This window comes from Sitophilus oryzae, unplaced genomic scaffold, assembly GCF_002938485.1.
Source record: "Sitophilus oryzae breed Bouriz unplaced genomic scaffold, Soryzae_2.0 scaffold_1244_pilon_pilon, whole genome shotgun sequence".
NCBI lineage: Eukaryota > Metazoa > Arthropoda > Insecta > Coleoptera > Curculionidae > Sitophilus > Sitophilus oryzae.
The window spans coordinates 77,976-103,598 of record NW_022145887.1 but is presented as its reverse complement, the minus strand read 5'-3'; the positions used below and the strand labels follow the sequence as shown (position 1 = coordinate 103,598).

Here is a 25,623-nt window from a genome sequence, read left to right as displayed (position 1 = left end):
GCATTAAAGGCTTAGTCAAAGCGTTTCAAATTAAACGTAAGCCGCTACCTACACCTTTGAAATACTGTGGACTAGTCAGTCTTAAACAAATAACCAAACCCGCCGGTAAATATTTGCGCTTAATATTTTCATATCTAAAATAAATATTTGAAACTGTTCCTAGTTCTATTAATCATAATTTTGTTATTGCACCCATTAATCTAGTTCCAGTGGTACAACGTACGCAAGTGATTTATGGATATGAAAAATTGAAATTTTTAAGCGTCGCGTCGGTATATTAAAATAATCGAAAACAGATCTCGTTGATTCACTTAAATTTATGCGAAAACAAATGAGCTATGGCATGTTCCCAACTGGCCACATCCGATTTTTCCAAGGAACATAAGATTGGACTCCAGTTTGTTTAATATAGTTAATTCCAATTGGAATCGGTTTGGCTTGTACCAATTTTTTATGTCCGATTTTTCAAATACATCGATTTATGTGTTTTTTAATTCGATCGATATACTACATGGTTTTTATTTTAATGCCACCCATAATTCATTAGTCTGTTAAATATAGTTGTCATTTAAAATAAATTTACGATCGTTTGTTACTCATTTATGTATTCGAATATAGTTTGGTTTGGTTTCATAAATGTTATTAATGCGAAAACAAGTTTTGTTGACAAAAATATTAGAAGGATGAAGTTAAGAAAAACCTAGAAACACTATTATGAGTTTTTTTTAGCAAAAAATAAATAAAATTTTGATTTTTTTTGGAAGTTTTTTTTAGTTTTTAGTTAAAAAGCATAATTTTTTGATAATATGGCATCATAGGTAGTAGGTTAAATTTACAAGAAAGAAAACCCAGAAATGATATAGTGGTTCTCAAAATTTAAGCCAAAAGTTTTTTTTTTAAATTTTCGAAGTACTTATTTGAAAAACGGCAAAGAGAAAATATGTTTTTTTTATCGACATCTACGACATCTACGACATCTACCAGCCCTAAAAATATTTGCACTATTTTTTTAAGGAAATACGGTAAAATATTGTTTCAGTGTATTTGAGAATTTATAGCATTTGTAATTATTTTGATTTTATCAATTTTTGAAATGTTTTAATTTTGAAATATGATGTAAATGTCCGAAATGCGGTAAAACCTAGGATAAGCGCGTTAAACCTAGGATTTAGCAAAAGCATGTGGTAAAAGCCCGAAAACTATTTATTTTGCTTCCATTTCGGACTTTTACCGGACCCAAACAGTAAATCTTAGGATTTACCACACCGCATTGGTAAGAATAAGCAAGTGGTAGTAAAAACCAACCAACCCCGCCAGATAACCACCTAACTAATGCATTAACACCACCCAAATATCCAGGCTAACCAATGCATTAACACCCTCCAAATAACCAGGCTAACTAATGCATTAATATCCTTCAAATATCCAGGCTAACCAATGCATTAACACCCTCCAACAAAATACTTCAATACGCTGATGACTGCGCTCTAGTTGCAAACACGTTACAACAATTACAAGAAATGTTGAAGACATATACCTGGGCATACGAGGTTTTGGGCCTTAAGCTAAACATCGACAAAACCAAAATCATGTGCACTCCCCCGGAAGATCATAACAATGCTGTAAAAATCGGAGAGGAACTATTGGAATATGTAGCGGAATTTAATTACCTCGGCAGTCTGATTTCGGAAAAGGCCAATATCGACTCTGAAATCCAGCACAGGATTAGCAGCGCCTCAAGAGCATTCTGGAAATTAAAAGACAGGGTTTTCTACAATCATGACTTGAGTACAAAAACGAAACTGGCAGCGTCCCGAGCAATTATAATCCCCACCATGTTATATGGGAGCGAAACCTGGGTGCCATACCGCCGACACATGAAGGCATTAAACAAGTTGCAACAGAGACACCTTAGACAACTCTTGAGAATCCGGTGGTTCCATCGTGTCTCAAACCTATCGGTCCTTGAAAAAGCTCACTGCGAGAATATTGAAGTCATGGTTACAAAATCCCGCTTAAGATGGGCTGGTCACGTATGCAGAATGCAAGAAAACCGCATACCAAAATCTCTGCTTTACGGTGAGCTTGTAGACGGTAAGAGGAGGCCGGGTGGATAACTCAAAAGGTACAAGGACATTTTCCACGAAAACTTAAAGGGGATTAACATGCAGAATCATTGGAAAGAAGCAGTTCACAATAGAACTCAATGGAGAAGATTGTAAACTCAGTGACAACCAAAAAGTAAAGAGGCAACAAAGCAATGAGATTTTTGAATGTCCGGAGTGCGGTAGGCAAATGACATCACGTATCGGGCTTTTCGGTCACAAAAAAGCTCATGAAAGAAAACGCCTTGCGTGACCATCTTTTGATGCGTGTCGAATACTCGTCAGCTAGTAATGGCAGTATGTATGTATGTATGTAACACCCTCCAAATAACCAGGCTAACCTAATTAGTTAATGCTTTTATTAAATCCTAGGTTTAGCGCGTTTATCCTAGGTTTTACCGCATTTCGGACATTTACAGTAACAAATATAAGACAACAAAAATCGATTTAACGATTATCGTTTCACGATTAATCGTTAAAATTTCAATGCCTAAGTAAACAAAAACAGAGATGTCTTTGTATATCGACATCCTTAATTTGTCGATATTGTTGCTATAAGAAAAATAATTCGTACTTTTACCAATTTGGTATTGTAAATCCGAAGATTTACTGTTTGGGTCCGGTAAAAGTCCGAAATGGAAGCAAAATAAAGAAGTTTTCGAGCTTTTACCACTTGTTTTTGGTAAATCCTAGGTTTAGCGCGCTTATCCTAGGTTTTACCGGATTTCGGACATTTACAGTGACATATACAACGATTTATGTATTTCTTAATTAGATTGATAAATATACCGCTCTTTTATATTAATGTCAGCCATAATTCATTTCTCTATTAAATTTATTTGCCATTTAAATATATTTACAGGCTTATTAATATTTTTATACGCAATAAATTTAATCAAATATTACCCAACCAAACTAAATTACAGAGGTAATGATGAAAGAAACTAATAGGATTAATTGATTGACAAAATTATTAAGAAGATAATCGCTCTTAAATATCCTGAAAAATTGATAGAAAAAAAACATTTCTTAGTATGTTGTATGTATTTTTCATTAATTGAAGAAAAGCAGTCGATTTGGAAAATTTCAAGGGGACGCGGAGGTAAACAAAATACAAATTTTATAATTTTGAAATACATATCTTTTTTATTTTTCAAATTTGATTGATTTACTACGGCGTTGTAATTTGAATTTCACCTTCAATTCAAACGGTTGTACATTTCCTATGCTGCTATTCAGCTTTGTATACACTCGGAATTGTTTTCTTGAAGATCTTTTCAGAAAGAGCATATCGGGAATAATGTGCTTCAATGCCACCGATTGGTTATAAACACTTAGCAATCCAATTGTACTATAATCGGGTCTCAGACTGAGGGGCATCAAAATGGCAATTCTGCTAACTGGAGTTCAACGAGCTATCATATTTATCACTTCGACCAACCAACCAAGTACTTCCAAAATCACAGCCTGATTTGGACTCTTAAGTTTATTTGTCCCATAGATTTAGTAAGAACAGATATCACATTGTGCATTTTAACCCGATCAAACAACCGGAGGTTGACTACGTACTGTAAAAACCAACTGAGATAGAGAAGGCGACATTGCCACATCTCAAATTTGCGCCTATCTACTTAGTTTGATTTGCAGAAAAGGTGACTTTAAAACCTTCACCGGATATCAATAAATCTCAATTTCTTAATTAAATTAATATTTTATCTTTAAAGAAGCATGCGTAATAATATGTTATTAACCAGAGGATCTATGCGTTACTATTAAAGGACATGTTTACTGTTTAATGTGCTGAAACGTCTAGAACTATTGGCAACGTCGCTGCTAGTCTTCCAGAATGAAATGAGCCGTCCGTCCCACCACCCCTCGCGACGGCCTTTGGTCCGTTATAGCGTACTACATTTAGCTTCCGGTGTGTTTGAAGTCGGAATCAAGGCCGAAGTGAACTTTTCAGTGGTTTTCAGTAGTTTTTGTTTTTGTTTAACGTACTTTTGAATCTGCGAATTTTCAATATGGTAGGACAGTGTCAAATGTGTGGAAAAATAAGCTCAAATTACCCGAATTTGTCTTTTCACAGGTAGGTATTGTTTCCGCCGTAATCGTACATAGGCGTCCTACAAGGGAGCCTCTCAAAATTAAAATAATTTCTAATTATATTTGTTGAATTTTGATCTATTAAAACAAGAACGTAGTAGCCGATAATTGAATTATAATTCGTCTCAATTACTACCTAACTGTTGTAGATCATAACAAATTTGAATATAAACGTTGCATTTGAAACTTTATTATATGCCAGAAAGTGACATTTTTTTTAAATTGCGTCATATTTTGGTCATTATATACGATATTCTAAAGGAGCTTTGCTCAACAAATAAACAAAGGTATTTACCCGACCTTTTTTACATTTTATTGCTTAATTATATCTTGTATCTGCCCCTTCGGTCTTGTTTAGACAAGTTTTTACCACCGTACAATACAAATACCTCTTCCTAGAGTTATTTGTACGGTGTGTTTACCTTTTTATTTTTAGGCTACTAGTTTTATACATACCTATATACAGAGTGACCCAGGCCTCCAAAAAGCTTTTTACCTATTACGTTTTGGTTTGTGATTTTTATTTCAATCTTTACATAAGATCGGGGCCATTGTAACGCACATTTTCAAAATATTTTTGTCAACATACAGGGTGATTCAATACATATGCTTAATACAGTTCATGAAGATTGGGACGTTTAACTAAAATTTGATTGTCTGATTAAGCTACCTAAGTAATGGATTTGTAAATAAACGTAATATTCATTATTATGCGACAGAAATCCCATACTGTAGCACACAGATTTGATACTTTTAATGATAAATGCCCTCTATTGAGAGACTAAAGGATTAAAATAAATATTGATTTTAGGTATAGGAAGTTATTAATAATACAAGATTAAACAACTATTACACAGTACTTCACAGGAAGCTATCGATTGCGAACTAATTAAATCGTTACTAATTACTAATTTTGAAAAGTTCTTTTTAAGATCAAAAAAGGTAAAACTAAAACCTAAACTATCATTTGAGATTAAACGGGAAATTCTAATCATATTCAAATAATGTTGCCTATTCTAAACAAGAAAAATTTATTTATAAGTTTTATAACATCTCTAATTAAATTTGGACGAAAAGAATATTTCTGTTTGCTGTAGGTAATTTTCTCAGAGATTAAACGGGAAGTTCTAAGTTATCTTCTTCTCTCAGGGAAAATACGTAAATAAAAATGACTTTTTAAGTCAAAAAAAGTCAAAAGGACAAGTTATTCCAAAAAAGGACTGTCCTTTTCAAAAAAGGACAGGTGGCAACCCTAGGTATTTCTGGAATGGAAATTTAATAGCAAATCTACAACTTTAGTTTGAAAATATGTTCCGGCCACCTATGATTACAAAAATGTCTAAACGTGCTTTACCATTGCCTCCATATTCTAAAAAAAAAATTGAAAGAAAAGTCACTAACCACAAACCTAATATAGAACTGTTTCGGAAGCCTGAGTCATCCTGTAAGTATTCAAAAGTAACTGAGTGTTTATATAGAAGTAACTGAAAGTTTAAATTGAATATCGACGTTGGAGCGATTTTCGAAAACTATCTACTAACGTTTCAACATAAGTATTGTAACATAGTATACATAAGTATTACTTGATTATATTATTATATTAGACCTTATAACAAAACTCATCTAACGAAAAAGTGTTAATGTAGTATATTAGTATGGAGTAAAAATTTTACTAATTACCTCGCTAATTACTTTACTAATTAAATTCGTTCCAAAAAACGATACGCCACTGGCCATTAGAACAATCCAAATGCGCCTAGTTGCCGGGGTCGGAAATTTTAGACTTCTCTGTCTCTTCTGTCCTTGTTTGATACATTGTAATGTTTGATACACTACCAACGAGCATTTATGAATGAGATGTTCGGTCTATTTTTATAATGTCTTTGATTTGTCCAGTCGATGCCGATATTGCCGCGAGAACATGCTATTTCCAAAATCCAATTGACTTTGGAAATACTATACCCTATTCGATCAAATGTAAGTATTTGATCCAGTATAAAACTAAAAGTATTTTTGGTGTGTGGTGGTGATTTAGATTTAGATTAGATTTTTTATTTAGATTTAGACAGATTTAGATTTATTATTTATTTTGCTGTTGTAATACCAAATCCCCAACTATAATATACAATCGTACCAAATCTCGTTTTTTAATTGAAAAAATAAAAAGAAGTTATAAGGGTCAGTCACTTTTGTGAATATATGTGAATATATGTGATATGTTCTAGAAATATTATCAAACGTGTAATGCTTAAAATAATTTTTTTGTATTACTTTACTATATATATATACGGGGTGGCCCATCGAAAACGTTCCGCAAGGCATAACGGCCAGAGTATGGGAAGGGGGGTCAAGTGGTACCGCAATGAAAAGGGTTTTCTATTATCTATACTTTCCCGCTTCGTTTTTGAAAATCGGTCGAGTCATTGAGAAAATATGAAGGATTGAAATTGAAAGTTTATTTAAAAATTTATCAGAGTAAATGATAAAGATAAGATAAATTCCTTCGACCAATTTGCTGTTATTTCTTATTATTTCTAGATGTTTTCGCATTTTTTCAGTTGCCACAAGGTTGAACGATCAGGTGCGGTAGTTGCTAGATAGCTGTTCTGTGACTTGTGCGTTGAAGTTCTTCTCAATATCGTTAAATTTTTAACAATTATGGTGTACTCACTTGCAGAAAAAGTAGAAATAATCGAACTTAATTGTAAAAATAAACTTTATTTTACTTTATTTTAAAACGTCTTCGTTGAGTTCTTGTACCAACTGAATTTTGTACGGGTGGAACTCTTTTTAATATCCTTTGGACCCTTGTACGATTCACGCCGGTCTCATTGGCTAATTTTCTTGTACTCAGCGTACTTGGCAACTTAGCCTAATACGAATACCTCCATAGCTTCATTTACTACAGGACTGATTTTCCCTCTGCCTCTTTTTATTCATAACGAAACCAGTTTCGCGAAATTTTGCTACTAACTCGCGAACAATTTTGCCATAAAGGTGTTTGTTAGGATCGCGTTCATTGAATATCTGCGCAACCCGATTGCCACATTCATTATTTTTAAAATAAAGTTCGATTATTTCTACTTTTTCTGCAAGTGCACCATAATTGTTAAAAAGTTTAACGGTATTGAGAAGAACTTCAACGCACAAGTCACAGAACAGCTATCTAGCAACTACCGCACCTGATCGTTCAACCTTGTGGCAAGTGAAAAAATGCGAAAACATCTAGAAATAATAACAAAAAACAGCAAATTGGTCGAAGGAATTTATCCTCATCATTTACTCTGATAAATGTTTAAATAAACTTTTCAAATTTCAATCCTTCATATTTTCTCAATGACTCGACCGATTTTCAAAAACGAAGCGGGAAAGTATAGATAATAGAAAGCCCTTTTCATTGCGGTACCACTTGACCCCCCTTTCCATTTGAAAAAAAATGGGGGATGACACCCCCGCTCAAACAAAATTGACGTGTTTTTGAATTTTCTGAAAAAAAAAATTACCCTGGCCGTTATGTCTTGCGGAAAGTTTTCGATGGGCCACCCTGTATAAACATTGGCTTGATAATTCACTGATTTGTATCAATAATGGGACAAGTTACATAGAGAGAAAAATTTATCAATGGACCTTATTATTGTTCTGTATCATATTTAATTCAAAATCTAATCAAGAATCGAACGTAACATTTCAGAGACCTCTTCGTCGTTTTAAGTTCAAAAAAGATATAAACCATTTAGAACGGGCTCATTTAGTTGTTTTATATACTGTAGTAAACACTTTTTTATTGTTTGTTTTTCTAAAATATATGTTGAATTCATTAGCCTTTCATAAACATATACACCGAACATTTTAAATCCCTTTCATCTAAAGCCCAGCTAGTTAATAGTTATTTTTAGTTTATATGACAACCTTTATTTCGGAAAGCATTTGATTCCCTCTAAATTTATAATAAGAGAGAGATCCTCGAGGAGATCTTCTCAGGTTTGACAATATTTCCTATATTTATAAAACTTAAACAATTCTAATTTTATGTTTAGAAATTTGATTTATTTTTATTTCAAATTTGATATTGTTTTTTTTTTAATATAATTAATTATTGAATGCAACATAATGAAAGGTCTGATATAATTAGCCAACTTATACTAGTAGTAGACAATAGTAATATACTACTGTAGTAGATTGTAAAATGATGAGGAATGATACTAAAGAAATGCCCAACTTTCATTGTTTTTTCAACCTGAAAAAAGGAGGAAATACAAACAATTAAGAAGTTCCAAGAATATCCAAACGAAAAATAGTTTGGCAGTGGCTTTTTACTTATAATTCAATTTTAGCTGACCAACAAAGATATGCTTGAAGCTTCAAGAGGTATATATTTTATCATTGTAAATTGATTTTTGTTGTTTAGGAATTGCTTTAGTTGGATTTATATTCATTTACGCAATTCTGACAAAAAAGATACTCTTCTAAAAATCTTATTTTTTTATATAAATTCACTACCAAGGCACGAGGGTCACAAGGGTTATTAAAATATAACGAATGTCATTTTTTTCATAATTCAAATATCGCGGCATCATCACCTTAGAGATACAATAGATGACGGTAGAAAAAATTATACGGTTTTTATCAAACTGAGTGTTAGTTCTGTTTTATATTCTGTGTACATCATGAAATGAACAAAGCTTTAATTTTCGTAACTGTTTATATAGTGCGAACATAAACATTAAAAAATCCTTGAACACATCGATTTTTATTTTAACGTTTTGAAATATTTGCTAGTTTATTAAATTTAGCAGCGACGTCATTAATACTAGTAAAGTGACGTCACCCACAAGATTTTGTTCTCATGTAAATCACCTACTTTTACCTAATCTATTTTAGGAATAGCTTACTCTTGTAAAAATAGCTTATTTACCTTATTTTACGGGAATGCTACTGTTTCCGAAACACGTGTAGGTACATAAGTTGCCACTCACTCTAATTAAAACATTCTAATTTAGAAACGATGCGTTTAAACATAAACATTTTTATATATTTGTTTCTCAAATATCCTGATTCCTGTACAGTTGCCGTGATTCTTGTTGTGAAATATTTTACGGCGAATTTTAAGCGTCTTTACTAAAAACTCTTGAAAGATACATCTCCAAGTAGCTATTAAACTTAACCAAGGTTATACTAAAATATAGTGTAAAATATGTGCTAATATAACAAGAAATTCGACAAATCTCTATTGACTGTGAACTACTTAGACTGATACATATGCAAATATTGTGGCAAAGTAGACGATGGAGTCAACAAAGACATCGATAAAAAGGACTAATACATATTAACAAGAAAAACTGAAGGAAATTTCCTTCAGTTTCCTTGTGGATCCAATATCTTATGAGGTTAGTATTAAAAGCGGTATTATGCAGAGGATGTTGTTTCGTTAATTGACACACACATTCAAACTGTCCTGATCATGGGGATAAAATTCTCGAAAGCTTGAAAAATTGAGAAAGTAGTTTTATTAGTCAACGTGGTGATTATTGACTGCATCCTCACTTGAATTTTGAGTTTTTTCTTAACTTATTCAGTCACGACTAAACCTGCTGTTTTATAATAAAAAATACCTTTAGATATCTGAATATTTTTGACAGTAATAATGGATAATTTTCGGCAAAATGGACTACGAATTCGGACAAAAAAATAATATAATAATTACTTCGATACCCAGTTATACCGAATGTTCTTATAAATAGAATATTATATGGATTTCTGTAGAAAAGGCAATTATTTTGCCACAGATCTTTGTCTTGATAACTAGAAAAACAAAACATAAATAGAAATAATCATAATTTCTCATATTTAAATATTAATAAAAACAAAGGAAAAAACAAAGCTTTCTATTAAAAATCGAAATAATACGTAAGAGGTACGAGGAATACTTGAGACTTATCTAAAAAATGGCGTTCCCGGTCGCCATTACCGTACTCTGGAGCGTTTCGTTTATGTTTGGCAGCTAACTTAAATTATATTAGTTCATTTTAAGCAACTATCTTCTAATGAGGAGATGAAAAGGCACAATTATTCACAATTTTATATTAAAATTTACATAGAGAGGCGACAAGATTCGAGAAAATAAAGTCACATCATGAGGCATTTAACCATCAACCGGAACCATGAAATAGACAAAATCATGATTATTTTACAATATTACTTTATAACTTTGATAAATTGTAATAGAATAGTCTAATTAATTATAGTCTAATAGTGTAATTATTCAATTCAAGCCATTTTTTCTACGATATTCTTTATGGGTAGAGCTAGAGAGTCTGGTCAAATTGCGAAAGAAATGTAGTTTTGTGAGGTCAATATATGAGGGGTGTAGTAAAAAAACGTACAATCTCCTTCTGTGTCCATTTTGATAAAATCACGAAAAACTCTTATAAATCAAAATATAGATGCAAACATAATTTTCAATGGCTCTGCAGTTTAAGATAAGTACTTAGCATATCATGCTACAAGAAAAATAAAAAAATATTGCCGATTAACTTCGAAATTTAAAAATTTAATTTGGAGATTGTACATTTTGAAACTAAACTGTAAAGATTGTACATTTTGAAAGTAAACTGTAGTAATTGACCGACTTAACAGCAAAAAATAATATCGATGAAAATAAAGTAGTTTATTCAAATACAAAAAATCTTATTGTTTAGGATTCAAACTATCTTTTCTTATCTAATTAAGTAAATTTTAAACTCTCATGCTGGGTTCCTCATCAAAATACTCGCAAATTTCGTCTTCTTTATCCTCCTCAGACTGTTTTTCTGCCTCATCTAGAAGGAACTTATAAAATTCCAAATCTTTTTCTTCTTTCCAGTTTTCACCATAATGACCTTTCAGCAAAACAGTGATGGTGCGATTTTTTTCCTTTATCACGTTTTGTTTTTCAATAATATTTGTGACCATATCACCTAAACATTTACCTCTTTTGCAAATAGGTTTATCAGCACCTAAGTCACTCTTATAGGTAACTTCTCCACGTACCTGGATTCCGTGCCTCAATTCTTTGGTAATTATTATTCGCTAATATTATTAGATTAATATAACTAACTAAATCACATGGTCTTGTTGTGGTTTCTCCTATTGGTTTTTTGGAGACTGCACGCTTTGATATTCACTTGTTAGTGGAGATTGCACGTTTTGAAACTCAAGCCAACATTTGAACGTAAAATACAATAGGATATTGCCCATTTTGATGCTAAATAGCATCTTATTCTAATGCAGCTCGAAATGTAGTATCCGAATCATATTTTACCGCATTTTTTTTATAAAAAGTGGAGCTTGTACGTTTTGTTACTACACCCCTCATATATGCTTTTCGATTTTTGAAAAAGTTTATGGCTTACTAGATATTCCGAAAAAAAATCGGCTATTTTAAATATGCTCCCTAATTCCATTATCATTTATTTTAGACAAAAAGTTTTTAAATAAAAGTTCATGCTTAATGAGATTGTGTTCTCCTTTTTTTCTAAAATCTGTCATTTTTGACATATGACATAAACATATCTTTTTTCAAAAATGGAAAACAGTTGGCCATGATGTCACGCGTTTTGGCCTTAGCTCGGCTCTTTTAAATTAAAAAAAAAAGAAAAAAAAAATTTAGAAAAGAAGAAAAAAAAATACGAAGAAGAAAAAAAAATATTATTAAGTTAGCGATTAAGAAAAATAAATATTTATGGAATTTGCAGGGGTCTAGTCGCGAACAAATTTATGCCCTAGCTCAGAAAATTCGGAGAGTAGGGGCGGGTTAAGAGCGCCACTGACTTTAGACGGAAAAAAAAAGTCAGAAATCCCCAAGGTGTATTTAGGGCCTTACAAGTTCCACAAATACATAAATAAAAAAAAGTAAATAAATAAACAAAAAAGTCAAGATCTTAGAGAATTATGTAGACATAGGGCCAAAGGAAATAAAAAAATAATGCAAACTGATTAGTTTCAGTACCCTCTATTGAAATATAAAAGGAAAATATAGGAAACAGTAAATAGAAAATACCAAATAGCAAATAGTAAATTAAATAAATCAATAAAAAAAATTGTGCACCAAGAAAAATATATCTCACAATACGCAAGTAACAAAATTACGTAAATACCTAGGTACCTTTCGTGATCACGTAAGATTTACAAAATAAAATATATATGTATATATCAGCGCAACTAAATTCAGCTAAGATATCAAATTAATCAACAAATTAATAAATCAAATAAATAATACTAAACCAATTCACTAATAATAATAATTAATAATATAATTATTAAATAAATAAATCAAAATAATCAACTAATAATTATGAATTCATCAGTTCAAGAAATTTAGATATCGATAAAAAAAATGAATAGATTTAAATTTTAAATAGAGACAAAAAGAAACTGTGTCAGCTGTATTAAATTTACAAAAAAAAATTAAAGGAAAAAAAAATGAAATATTATTTTATCAACAGAATTAAGTATGTGAAAATTTATTCTAATTAAATTATAATGTTAAAAAAAAAATCTACGTTCAGTATTCGTACGCACCAATGAAATTCAAATCGTAAGATAGGGAAAAAAATAAAAAAAATTGAATTGTACGATACCAAATAGTTGAAAATCTTCAAATCAAATCAATCTTGGGCAGACACCGTCGGCTGTCAACTGTCAACCGTCGACTGTCAACTCCTCCAGAAAAGTAAAATGGATACAGCGAAAAAAAAACTGCTCCAACAAAAAAACTGGCTCAGAGAGAAGTCTTCAACACAGAAGAAAAACTTCTTCGGCCCAGACAAAAAAACTTCTTCGGTCCAGACAAAAACTCTTCGGCTCCGACGAAAAAAAAACCCTACGGAGAAATAATATTATAGTTTCTCCATAGTACGAGATACCATAAAAAAAGATAGTTTTTTTTTAAAGAAGAAAAAAAGTGGAAAGAAATGTATTAATAAAAAAAAATAGGCTTTACCTGCTAACTCAGGGTTTTCTACGAATCCTCAGGTGATTAATATTATTTCTTCCCCTGGATGGAATGGGGTGCTCAATAAAAAAAAGGCGGGCTGCTTGGTTGACCCACGTCAGCGTTTTGAGGTGAAAATCCCGTCACCGGTAAACCGTAGCACCGTCCAAAAAACAAAAGGTAAGATAGGATGCTGCAGTAATTTTTGAGGCACACTCGAAAATCCCCACAAGGGTAAAAATCAAAAACTTGACAAAAATGACCGAGAGGCCTCTGTACCTCACACTAGCTGAACATAAAGTGACCAAACCAAGGTAGTTCCAAGAAAAACGAAAACCTTTTTTGCAACAAAGAAATAGCCAGATAAAAACACGAGCCCTTGATAAAATATGGATTGCCAACCATGAGCTGAATAAAGACATGAAGAAAAAGTTATATATTAAAGGAAAATAAAGTTAATATCAATAATTTATATAATTAATAGAATAAATAAAGTTAACGAGATTAATGAAAGTTATATAGAAATTTGCTTATCAAAACATTCAAAAATTAATAAATAACAACAATCTAGAGATATTGCGCATGACTCACTTGCCGGATCGATACGATATTTTTAAGACAATTATGCTTAGAAAATTCTACCTAAAAATTAAAATAGAGCAACATAAATTTAATGAGTTTAACTAAGTGACAATAGGCTCAATAATTACTGTTGATTAAATAAAATACAAAAATATATAATCAATTTATTAAAGTATATTTTGGGTTGCCTAATAGTTAATGTTAATAAAAATATAAATAAATATTTGACAGTTCAATTCAAAAATTTCTAACCTACGTATTTAGTATATAAACAGAATTAACGGCGGAAAGAATTATTTTATCTATTTCGGCTAAAATAAATATTAAATTGTATTAAGTCAAACTAGTTTTGTGCTGCAAAAAAAAAATGTTATTAAGTGTGAAATATGTTTAGTTAAAAATAAGGATGGAATAATTACTTTTGTTAACATGTAAGTACGATTTATTTATTCTTGGTTTACTGAATTGAACTGATCGATATTTCAGACTAATAATAATATCAATTAGCGTTAAATTATTAAAGAAAAGAAATAAAATAGTTTGGTTTGGTTTGGTTAGTTTAGTAAAATTTTGGCACGTTACAATGACTTCATAAAAATCGCCATTTTTAAAGCTTTCCAGTGGTATAAACTATAATATGTTTTTTTTTTCCGAAAAAATACTGAGTTATATATTATATTCTTATCCTTTTTGACCAGTTTCACTTAGTTGGCATGGTATTCTTATTTTATTATGATTTATAACTTATAAAAAGACAGAATATATTTCTAAACGTTTCTTTAAAATTTACATTAAAGAAAATACAACTTAAAACACCAATAATACTACACACACTTTAAGTTATTTTAGCAAATATTTTGAGTACATAAAATGCATCTTTTTAGAACTAAATTGCAAGCTTTTTCCACAGCGCGGCGGCCATTATTATTAAATTTAATTCTCCCGTACCTCCTCTTCTTTTGTCTCTCTTGATTCATAAGTTCTCCTGTAAACCTTGCTGTTTTTTTAACCATATCCCATAAATTTTAAAACGGATAGGTCAGGTTACCGAGGAGGCCAATTGGTCTACCTCTTCCTATCCCTGAGTTTGCATAATTATGGTATAAATAAATTTTAACATTTCTTTCATTATGAAGGGGAGCTTCATAATGAAAGTGATGTTAGAACCACTCTATTGATGCGCAAGTCTTTAAGTTTAACTAAAAAGTATAAGTAACGTTTACCGGTCAACATATCCTCGAAAATGTATGGTCCAAGAAGAGTTGAACCAACAATCCCCCACGCTTTTCTTCATTTGAAAAATTCATATTTACAAATTGGCTACTAATTTTCATTTGACCGACTCTCTAGCTCTAGTAGTTTCCGAGATACCAATAGAGAACATCGAAGAAGACTCACCCTGTTTAAGAGACATATACAGGGTGGCGCACCTCATTCACCTCGGTTGATTATACGAAAACGGAAAGATGTAGAAACAAAATGTTTTATGGGTATATGTGGGGGGAGGCAATGTGCACAATTTAAAATTATTTTGAAATGTACAGGGTGTTTCAGAACTAAGATCCATACTATATATTTTTGTCAAGTTTTTGATTTTTACCCTTTTGAGGATTTTCGAGTATGCCTCAAAAATTACTGCAGCACACTATCTTACCTTTTGTTTTTTTTTGGACGGTGCTACAGTTTACCGGTGACGGGATTTTCACCTCAAAAAGCTGACGTGGGTCAACCAAGCAGCCCGCCTTTTTTTTATTGAGCACCCCATTCCATCGAGGGGAAGAACTAATATTAATCACCTGAGGATTCGTAGAAAACGCTGAGTTAGCAGGTAAAGCCTATTTTTTTTTAATTAATACATTTCTTTCCACTTTTTTCTTCCTAAAAACTATCTCTTTTATGGTATCTCTTACTATGGAGAAACTATAATATTATTTCTCCGTAGGGTTTGGTTTGGTTCTCTGGGCCGATTTTTCCTCTGGCCCGAAGAAGTTTTTTCATCTGGGCCGAAGGAGTTTTTCTTCCGTGTTGAAGAACTTTACTCTGAACCAGTTTTTTTGTTGGAGCAGTTTTTTTTGCTGGTATCCATTTTACTTTTCTGGAAGAGTTGACAGTCGACGGTTGACAGTTGACAGCCGACGGTGTCTGCCCAAGTCAGATGTTAATTTAGAAGATTTTCAACTAGTTAGTATCGTACAATTCAATTTTTTTTTTAATTAATAAATTTAATACTGACCGTAGATATATTTTTTTTAACATTACGTTATAATTAGAATAAATTTTCACACGTTTAAATCTGTTAATCAAACAATATTTCATTTTTTTTTCTCTTTAATTTTTTTTGGAAATTTAATACTGCTGGTATAGTTACTTTTGCCTCTATTTAAATCTATTCATTTTTTTTAATCGATATCTGAATTTCTTAAATTGATGAATTCGTAATTATTAGTTGATTATTTTATTTATTTAATAATTATATAATTAATTATTATTATTAGTGATTTAATTTATTATTATTTATTTGAATTGATTCGTTAGTTAATTTGATTATTTGAATTTAATTGTGCTTATATATTTTTTTTTGTAAATCTTACGTGATCACGGAAGGTACCTATTTATTTACGTAATTTTACTATATGCGTATTGTGATATGTATTTTTCTTGATGCACAATTTTTTTTATTGATTTATTTAATTTATTATTTTCTATTTGATATTTTCTATTTACTGTTTCCTACTTTTTTATATTTTAATAGCGGGTACTGAAACTAATCAGTTGCTTTTTATTTTTTTTATATATTACCTGTGGCCCTATGTCAACCTTATTCTCTGAAATCTAATAATATTTATTTTTGTTTAATTATTTATTTTTTTTTATTTATCTATTTGTGGAGCTTGCAAGGCACTAAATACATCTTGGGGGATTTCTGACTTTTCTCCGTCCAAGTCAGTGACGCTGTTAACCCGCCCCGAGTTTCCTGAGCTAGGGCATACATTTGTTCACGACTAGACCCTTGCAAATTCCACAAATATTTATTTTTAATCAATAACTTAATAATTTTTTTTCTTCGTATTTTTTTAATTTTTTTTTGCACAATTTTTTTTCTATTTTTTTTTAAATTAAAAAGAGCCAAGCTAAGGCCAAAACGCGTGACAATGGATTCTATACTTCTGTTTAGTGCAACGATTTTTGCAACAGTTAATACAGTTCTCTTCAGGATATTCTTTAATGTTCTCGGTGATGTTTAGAGATTCTTGGGGTTTCTTTAAATCAAAAGGAGGCCTTTTGCTGAATTTGTTCACAACCATTCTTCTTTCAAAATATTTATCTTTGTTCATAATATGGCTATAGAACATAATAGATATTATTTTTAATTATAATTAGATATAGTTTTAAGAACCATTCACCCTAGCAAATCAATACCTGTTGTAAGTTAATTACATACTTATAAGAAATGTATGAAAGTCGTATGGTCTGGCATAGGACAAGAATATATTTTTCATTCAAGAGAATATTGTTACCTTTACAGGGTTGTTCACCACATACGACACGGAGTATTGTAGCTAAACGATAATATTTTTACAAATTTCAAGTTTTGGGTTCGATGAAGGACTATTAGAGGTACAATTTAAAAATAATTTTACAAGATATAGAGTTTCCCAAATAAGTAAAAAATATCAAAGTTGTATTTTTTTTAAATGGAACACCCTGTATATTATTACATTTTTAGTTTCTACGATTAAAATAAAGGTAAATTTGATTAAGGTTTATTATACAACCTTACCGTTTTTGAAATATTTTCAATTTTGTGAAATTGCAGTAAAAATTTTAAGGCTTCATTTCTCCAAGGGTATCAAAGTTTTTAATACTAAGTATTTACTAAAGTTTATTTATTGATCAGTTATTGTGTTGCAATAATAAAAATAATACTACCTTATACAGAGTGTCTAAAAATTTATTTTAAATAATTTCTAGCTTTAAACGCCAATAACTTCTTTAATTTAAATGGAACGCCCTGTATATTTTAGAAGAATCAGATGCACAATTTAATTGTCTATCAAATTGTATTAAACCATTTTTTTATCTATCCCTTCAAGTTTTCGAGAAAATGCATTTTCTTATAATTTAGACCTCATTTATCAATATATCCATGGAATATTGACACCCATGGAATATTGACATCATATATTGACATTCTAGTAATATTATCGTTTTGCTAAAAACGATAATGTTGTATGCAAAAAGAAAACTATTTAAATCTTTATAAAAGAGTATACCATTAATTAAATACAACACCATTATTTCCGCCCATATACTAATTAATTACATACTTAATTGTATTCGTTAATAAATTATTCTAAATAAATGTGGATTTGAGTCAGAAATCAATATAATAATAAGTTATCAAAATTAAAGTCTCTATTGTTATAAATAAGCATTTATTAAAAAATGAAATATCATTTTTAAGGTGTTACTTTTTATCACACTGTCTAATACCCATACAAAATTCATTTTTTTAGTATTTGGAGTAATTATTATTAATCAACGCAGACAGTTAATGTAGTTTAAATATTGAAATCATATTAATTGGTCCTCTTTAACAAATATTTAAACAGTTTTTTTTATTTTTTAATGTAAATAAACGAATTATATCCACAATATTAGTATCTGTACTCTTTAAAAATTTGGTACATCTTTAAAAATAATCTAAAATATCAATATTCCATGGGTATATTGATAAATAAGTTCTAAATTACAAGAAAATGCATTTTCTACGGAAACTTAAAGAGATAGGTAAAAAATGGAATAATATAATTTGATAGACATTACCCATTTAGATTAAATTAGACCATTTAAATTAAACAAGTTATTGCCGTTTGAAGCTAATAATTATTTAAAATAAATTTTTAGACACTCTGTATAAGGTAGTATTATTTTTATTATTGTAACACAATAACTGATCAATAAATAAACTTCAGTAAATATTTAGTATTAAAAACTTTGGTACCCTTGGAGAAATGAAGCCTTAAAATTTTTACTGCAATTTCACAAAATTGAAGATATTTCAAAAACGGTAAGGTTTAAGTATAATAAATATTAATCAAATTTACCTTTATTTTAATCGTAGAAACTAAAAATGCAATAATATACAGGGTGTTCCATTTAAAAAAATACAACTTTGATATTTTTTACTTATTTGGGACACTCTGTATCTTGTAAAATTATTTTTAAATTGTACCTCTAATAGTCCTTCATCGAACCCAGGACTTACAATTTGTAAAAATCTCATCGTTTAGCTACAATAATCCGTGTCGTATGTGATGAACAACCCTGTATATGAACATAAAGCGCTTAAATATATCAGACTATTTTAAAATTTAAAAAAGTATTTTTTTAGTAATAACCTATAATCTATAACAAGTACTCACTTGAAAAAATAAACAGAAACTAACCCACTGGTAGTACTTGTACACCTTCTTCTCTTTATCATTGTGGGTCGTTCTAATTCCAGGACTTCCAGGCAGGTACATCCTCGCGTACGGTTCCGGGTTGTTCGTCGACACAGTGAACGTAGAATGGATCCAGCAAAACGTGTTAAAAACATCCTCTGGAATCTCCTTCGTATGGATACAATCGATGGGGTTACCTACGTATTGGCGCGTGGTCACAATTAGCGAGAACGCGATCAGTACCGATACCGTGATGGAGTAGTGCAGTCGAAAAACTGGAGAATCGATGTGGATGGGGCTGACTTTCAAAAGCGATTTCAGTCCTCTGAAGATATCTAACATTTTGACTTAAATGATCTTCAGGTGTTCGAGGGTATTCGATCGTTTCTTCGAAGAATCTTGACATAATGATGTTCAGACTCTCTTGACATAGTCAAACTTGTACGAGAAGTAAGGGAAATTTTCGTAGTAAAATGGCATCTTTGACGAATGGCGTAATCGATGGTAAACTTGACATGGTATGATGATTATCACTGGACTTAGAATGATTGAGGTTTTCTAAAATTTTAAGTTTTCTTTATTTCCAAAAATTCACCATTGGTATATACTGATTTGAAATTGATTACAGTTACTATAAAGCTAGCTATTGAAGCAAAGTATATTTAAAATAGGTTCATTGAAGAGTATACGAGTATATAGTATTATTTTAATTTATATAGATTTTATAGAGGTAAATAGTAAATAGACATAAAAAAAATCCCATTAAAGTTTTAATTTACTAATATATTTTAATTTATTAAAATTATTTAAAGTTTTAATTTTGTTGTACTGATATTATTATCAGTACAATACATATATCAATTATTAATGCTAGTTATAAAATTAAGAGAGGTTTCGAGAGATCAAAGCGTTAAGGCGCAGTTGGGACATTGGTAGATCACTATTTGTCTACAGCTCAGAGTAAGTGTTGTCAGAATCGAATAGGGATTGGTAACTAAGCAAGTCATATACTTAAAATAATGTTACGGTGATAAGACTTAGTTAAATGAGCACGAGTTTACTTATTACACCTAGATAGCTAGTAGATAAGAGTATATAGCATATATAAGTATATTGGGTGGTGACAATTTCGATGCTAAACATTGGCATCTCAGAAACTACGAGAGATACGAATTCGGTTTAATGGGACAAAAGATGCGTAATTAGAAGTTTGACAAACACCTATGAAGAAAACCGGTGTTTTCTGATCTTGATTACTGTCGGATTTATGTAAAATTGAAAATAATACGTTTATTTTAAATGACAATATCATCAGAACTGTTGTATCTATTGCAACGTACGTTGTTAGTTTTATATTTTTGATCTCGGCCAATTAAATGCCGTTTTCGGAAAATTTCTAAGCCTTCTAGATTTCGCACAACAAAAAAAAAATAAAATAGTTTTTTTTGACATAAATTCGAAACTATCAAGATGCCGGGGTTTTCTTCATAGGTGTTTGTCAAACTTCTAATTACGCAACTTTTGTCCCATTTAACCGAATTTGTATCTCTCTTATAGTTTCTGAGATGCCAATGTTGAGCATCGAAATTGTCACCACCCTGTATACTGATTTGAAATTGATTACAGTTACTATAAAGCATAAATATCATTTTAATTTATATAGATTTTATGAAGATAAATAGTAAATAGACAAAAAATCCCACCTCAAGCATAGTAATTTTTTTGAACTGATAACATTGGCGTAACTACAGGGGTGCCCGGGGGTGCCGGACCCCCCTGGTACTGCTGGGCACCCCCCAGAGAAATCCTGAATTATGATTCTTGACTACGCATTAATTTTTATTTGCTTGTGATGCAGTAAAAATGACGTTTTTTAGTTTTGTTTAGTTAATATTATTTTGTTGTGTTCAAAAAATGTGTTAATTTTTATTTTTTTAAAAATCTGTAGGTATTTAAGTAATCTACGGAAACACGGTTTGATAACCAAGTCTATGAATTTTATTTATAGAGAAATTCATGTAAACGTTTTATTCAAAAAATGTGTTTTCTTAAATTATTTTTCATTTTTAAAAATTCAAAAGCCCTAGCCCCCCCCCTGGGCTCAACCCCAGGCCCCTCCAGGCCCACCCCAGGGTAAATTGTTAGTTACGCTAATGACTGATAATAAGGTGCATCTCCAGAAATTACCTCAATTATTAATGCTAATTATAAAATTAAGAAAGGTTAGGAAATCAAAGCGTTAAGGCAAAGTTTAAGAGACATTGATAGATCGCTATTTGTCTGCTGGTCAGAGTAAGTGTTGTCAGAATCAAATAGCGAGTGGTAACTAAGCAAGACATAAATTTAAAATAGTGTTAAGGTGATAAGACGTAGTTATATGGGCACGCATTTAATTATTACATCTATATAACTAGTGGAAGAAACTCAATCATATTCAATCATACTTATGGAAAAAAACTCAATCATATTCAAACCTAGAATGCCACTCTATACAGAGTTTTTCTTCTTTATATCTTCTTTATATAAAGAAGAAAAAAATCGACCAATGTGTGCTCCCAGTCATCCAGTCATGACCTATGTGTGCCAAACCTGGACGCTTAAAACGAAGATCATAAGAAAACTGCAGGTCGCACAACGTTCAATGGAACGAAATATATGCTGGGAAAAATCAAAAGGGACTGTAAAATAATAGAACACCCTGTATATTTGGGATGGTCGGGTTACACTTAAAAACCCAAAAATCAGTCTGGCATAAATTTTTTTATGGTAAAATAGACGCCTAAAGTTTAAGATTAAACTAATTTCAAGTTGTCTAAAGGATATTTTTTAAAATTATTTTTTTACAAATGTCATAAGTTTGCGCAGTAGCGAAATAATCGCAAACCCTCCGCCCGTTTTTTGCGGCTTCTGGGTTCACCAGTTAATAAACTATATTTTTGTTGTTATTCTAACTTGCCTAAAATGTGTTCTCTAAATTCAGCTCTCCGGCTATATTTTTTTGTTTTGCAAAGTGTGCAATTTTGGTCTTAGTCTTCGTTTTTGGACAACTCTTGCATTATTTCAATAGATTTTTACTAGCGGAACTTTCTGCATAGAAAATCTTTAATAAATAGTATTTCTAGTAATTCAATGCAAATAAAACTCTAAAGCAAGCAATTTTTAAAGACTATTTGTCCAAAGTCGAGAAAACACTATTTGTAATAAACTAAAATAATAAGTTTGAACAAATAAGTAATTTCATCATCATCAATAACCTTTCATCATATAAATGTGCAAAAAAATGCAAGACCGCAATAGTCTTGCATGCTTTGTCTTGGTTTGTCAGGGTTTTGCAGAAGTCTTGCACTGGTCGGTTCTGGTCTTGCAGATCAAACGCTAGTCTTTGTCCTTGGTCTTAGTCTAGCTTTTTGTGCAAGGCCAACACCAAGACCAGTCTCGCTCATTACTACGCCACACGCCCTTAAACTACACCTTAATGCTTGCAGCACAGAATTGTGTACAATCACACCAATAATAGAATTTTATAGATATACTTTTTAAATATAAAATAATATTTAAAAAGTAATTAGACAGTACCTAAGCGAATATAAGTACAGGGTGGGTCAAATTCGACGCTTTTAAATGGAAACACCCTTTTCTATAGGAGATAGACGAAAACTAATATCGGTGTCTGGAGCTCAATTTTCATCAAAAACATGATGGTGAAAACCGCACATCAATATCTGTTACCGTTTCGGAGTTACGGGGTGTTTTTCAAAAATGTGCATTTTTAACAAATCGCTGTAACTTTTTTGCTATCGAAAATTTTATATTTCTATAAAAACATTTCCAAAGCACCTTTTTACCTAGAATTTAATGGTTTAAGTATAATTTTTTTAAAATTAATAATTTAAGAGTTATCAACAGAAAATTGATTTTTTATTTGGGACACCCTCTATATTTTTAATTAACTGAAAAGAATTTAAAATTACCTTTCCAAAAATATAGTACACTTGATATTTTGTCATAATCCCCTTCGAAATACAGAATTTTTAAAAGTTCGCCACTTTTAACTAGTAGGCTTTGGACCCTTTATTGATGATATGCCCTTAATGGAACTCGAAAACATATTTCTCCAGCAAGACGACGCACCCCCCTCTAATCGCTGAAGTTCTCAGCAAATTTTTGCATCCAATTTCAAGAGTAATTGAATAGCCAACCAAGATTCCAGCCGTTGGCCGTCGAGGCCGCCTGACTTAGTGCCCATGGATCTAATCCTATCGATATATTTGCGGAAAAATAAAGGTTCCTTGTTCTTCCGTATAATCTAGACATGAATTAGAATTACTTAGCAGTTATGAGAGGGTATCTTTCACCCCCACTGAGTTAATGAATTCCGCGAGAAATGTTCAAAAACTGCCCCGTCTGTCCATAACAGAAGACGGTCGATATGTCGAACACCTATAGCAAAATCTCATGTCTTGGTTTGCTATTTATTTTTCTTGTTATTAGATATAGTTTAAATGTGTTGATGTTGATTAAATATATTTTAAATAGTTATAACATTCTGCATCTCTCATAGCAAATATTCGTTTTAATTGATGCTCACAGCTAGATTTTTTTGCATTACAGCCGGTGCCGTTCAAAGCCTACTCATTTAAAACGGGCGAATTTTTATATACTCTATATCTCGAAGAGGAATCGAGCAAAATATATTTTTGGAAAGGTAATTTTAAATTATTTTCAATAAATTAAAAATATACAGGGTGTCCCATATAAAAAATCAAATTTTTTGTTGATAATTCTTAAATTATTAATTTAAAAAAAATTATACTTAAACCATTAAATTCTACGTAAAAAGGTGCTTTGGAAATGTTTTCATAGAAATACAAAATTTTCCATAACAAAAAAGTTACAGCGATTTGTTAAAAGTGCATATTATTGAAAAACACCCCGTAACTCCGAAACGGTAACAGATATCGATATGCGGTTTTCACTATCATGTTTTTGACAAAAATAGAGCTCCAGACACCGATATTAGTTTTCGTCTATCTCCTATAGAAAAGGGTGTTTCCATTTAAAAGCGTCGAATTTGACCCACCCTGTACAGTATAACTTCAATAGTCCGGACAGTCGCTAGTTCGGGCCCTGCAGTAAACCGGATACTGCTATATTATTTATTTATATAATAATCCAGTAATCCGGATACTGTTATTTTTTTTATAGTAATAATAGTAGTTTTAAAATTAATAGCAAAAACGTTTGTACGTTGTTTATGAACTGTCTCTAGTAATGGTTCCAATCAAACGAGCAAATAAGACTCTTACCCTCGCTAAAAATTTTAAAATATTAGATTATCTTCATTCAGGAAAAAAAATCGTCAAATTGAGCACCAGATTATGATTCCAACATCTGCAGTATTTGACATAAACAAAATTGAACTATCAAAAGACCGATTAACGTTTATGCCGTGCAGCAACGCAGCGAGAAATTCGTTTTTTTTATGGGAAAACTAGTTTTTAGCTATAATTTTGATTAATAAACGTAATTTTTGACAATTTTTCAGATGTATTCATTTCCAAAAGAAATAAAAAACAAAACAAAATAAGTGGCTCCAGTAAACCGGATGCCTCGATAATCCAGGCGTATGCTGGAACGATATTTGCTTGGGCTACTGAAGTTATATTGTATAAAGATTTCAGATAAATCTTTTAAACATGTGTGCTACTAGCATCCAAGGACATTCTATTCTCAGATTGAACTCGTATAACATATCTTCCAGAATAAATAACTTTTACTTCAACCTTCTATTGCTGATGCACTATCGTTTTAATTTAATCTAAGTTTAAGTCAACACAAATATTAAATTACATAAACCATTACCAGTAATTTTAAAATAAATTTGAAGAAAAATCATTTAAAGCAGAAAATTATAGAAATAAACAAGGGCCTATAAGTAAGTATATTTTGACTATTTAAAAGTTTGTTTGTAATGTTATATAGATTTACCAACATAAATACTAACTCAGTGTTGTGTGCTTAAGAAAATAATTTTGCATTAAATATACTGCTTTTTTGACATATAGTTCACAAACGCAATGTCTAAGGATAATTTAGTACTTGGCTGAAATATAACGAATGTAGTGACGGGTCAATTATTTCCTATGCATATAAAAAGACGACTACTTTATCATCATTTTAGACTGTTTACAATCGACTTTACCATTTTTACTTCCTTCGTCGATAGTTTTATTTTAATTCTCCCTACAAAAATGCATTGCTTGCTTTAAATTTTATTCGTGCAAAAAAGTATTAGTTCTGGTTACCCATGGAGTGAAGACATTTGACTAGAGAAGAAATGATTAGGGCCATGGGCCTTTTGGATGGTGGCATGACGCAAACTCAGGTTGCCGTCGAAATTGGCACTACTCATAGC

The 25,623-nt window shown here is 31.0% G+C and overlaps 1 protein-coding gene across 2 annotated transcripts in view; it reads right to left on the bottom strand.

Moving 5' to 3' along the window:
* LOC115874218 (innexin shaking-B) overlaps nt 1–25,623 on the bottom strand; it is a 171,653-nt gene that overhangs the window by 141,138 nt on the left and 4,892 nt on the right. For both annotated transcript variants that reach the window (XM_030889310.1, XM_030889311.1), the window contains exon 2: nt 19,188–19,766. In XM_030889310.1, the coding sequence (XP_030745170.1) occupies nt 19,188–19,550 (363 nt within the window). In that variant the 5' untranslated portion in view covers nt 19,551–19,766. The remainder of the gene's footprint in view (nt 1–19,187; nt 19,767–25,623) is intronic.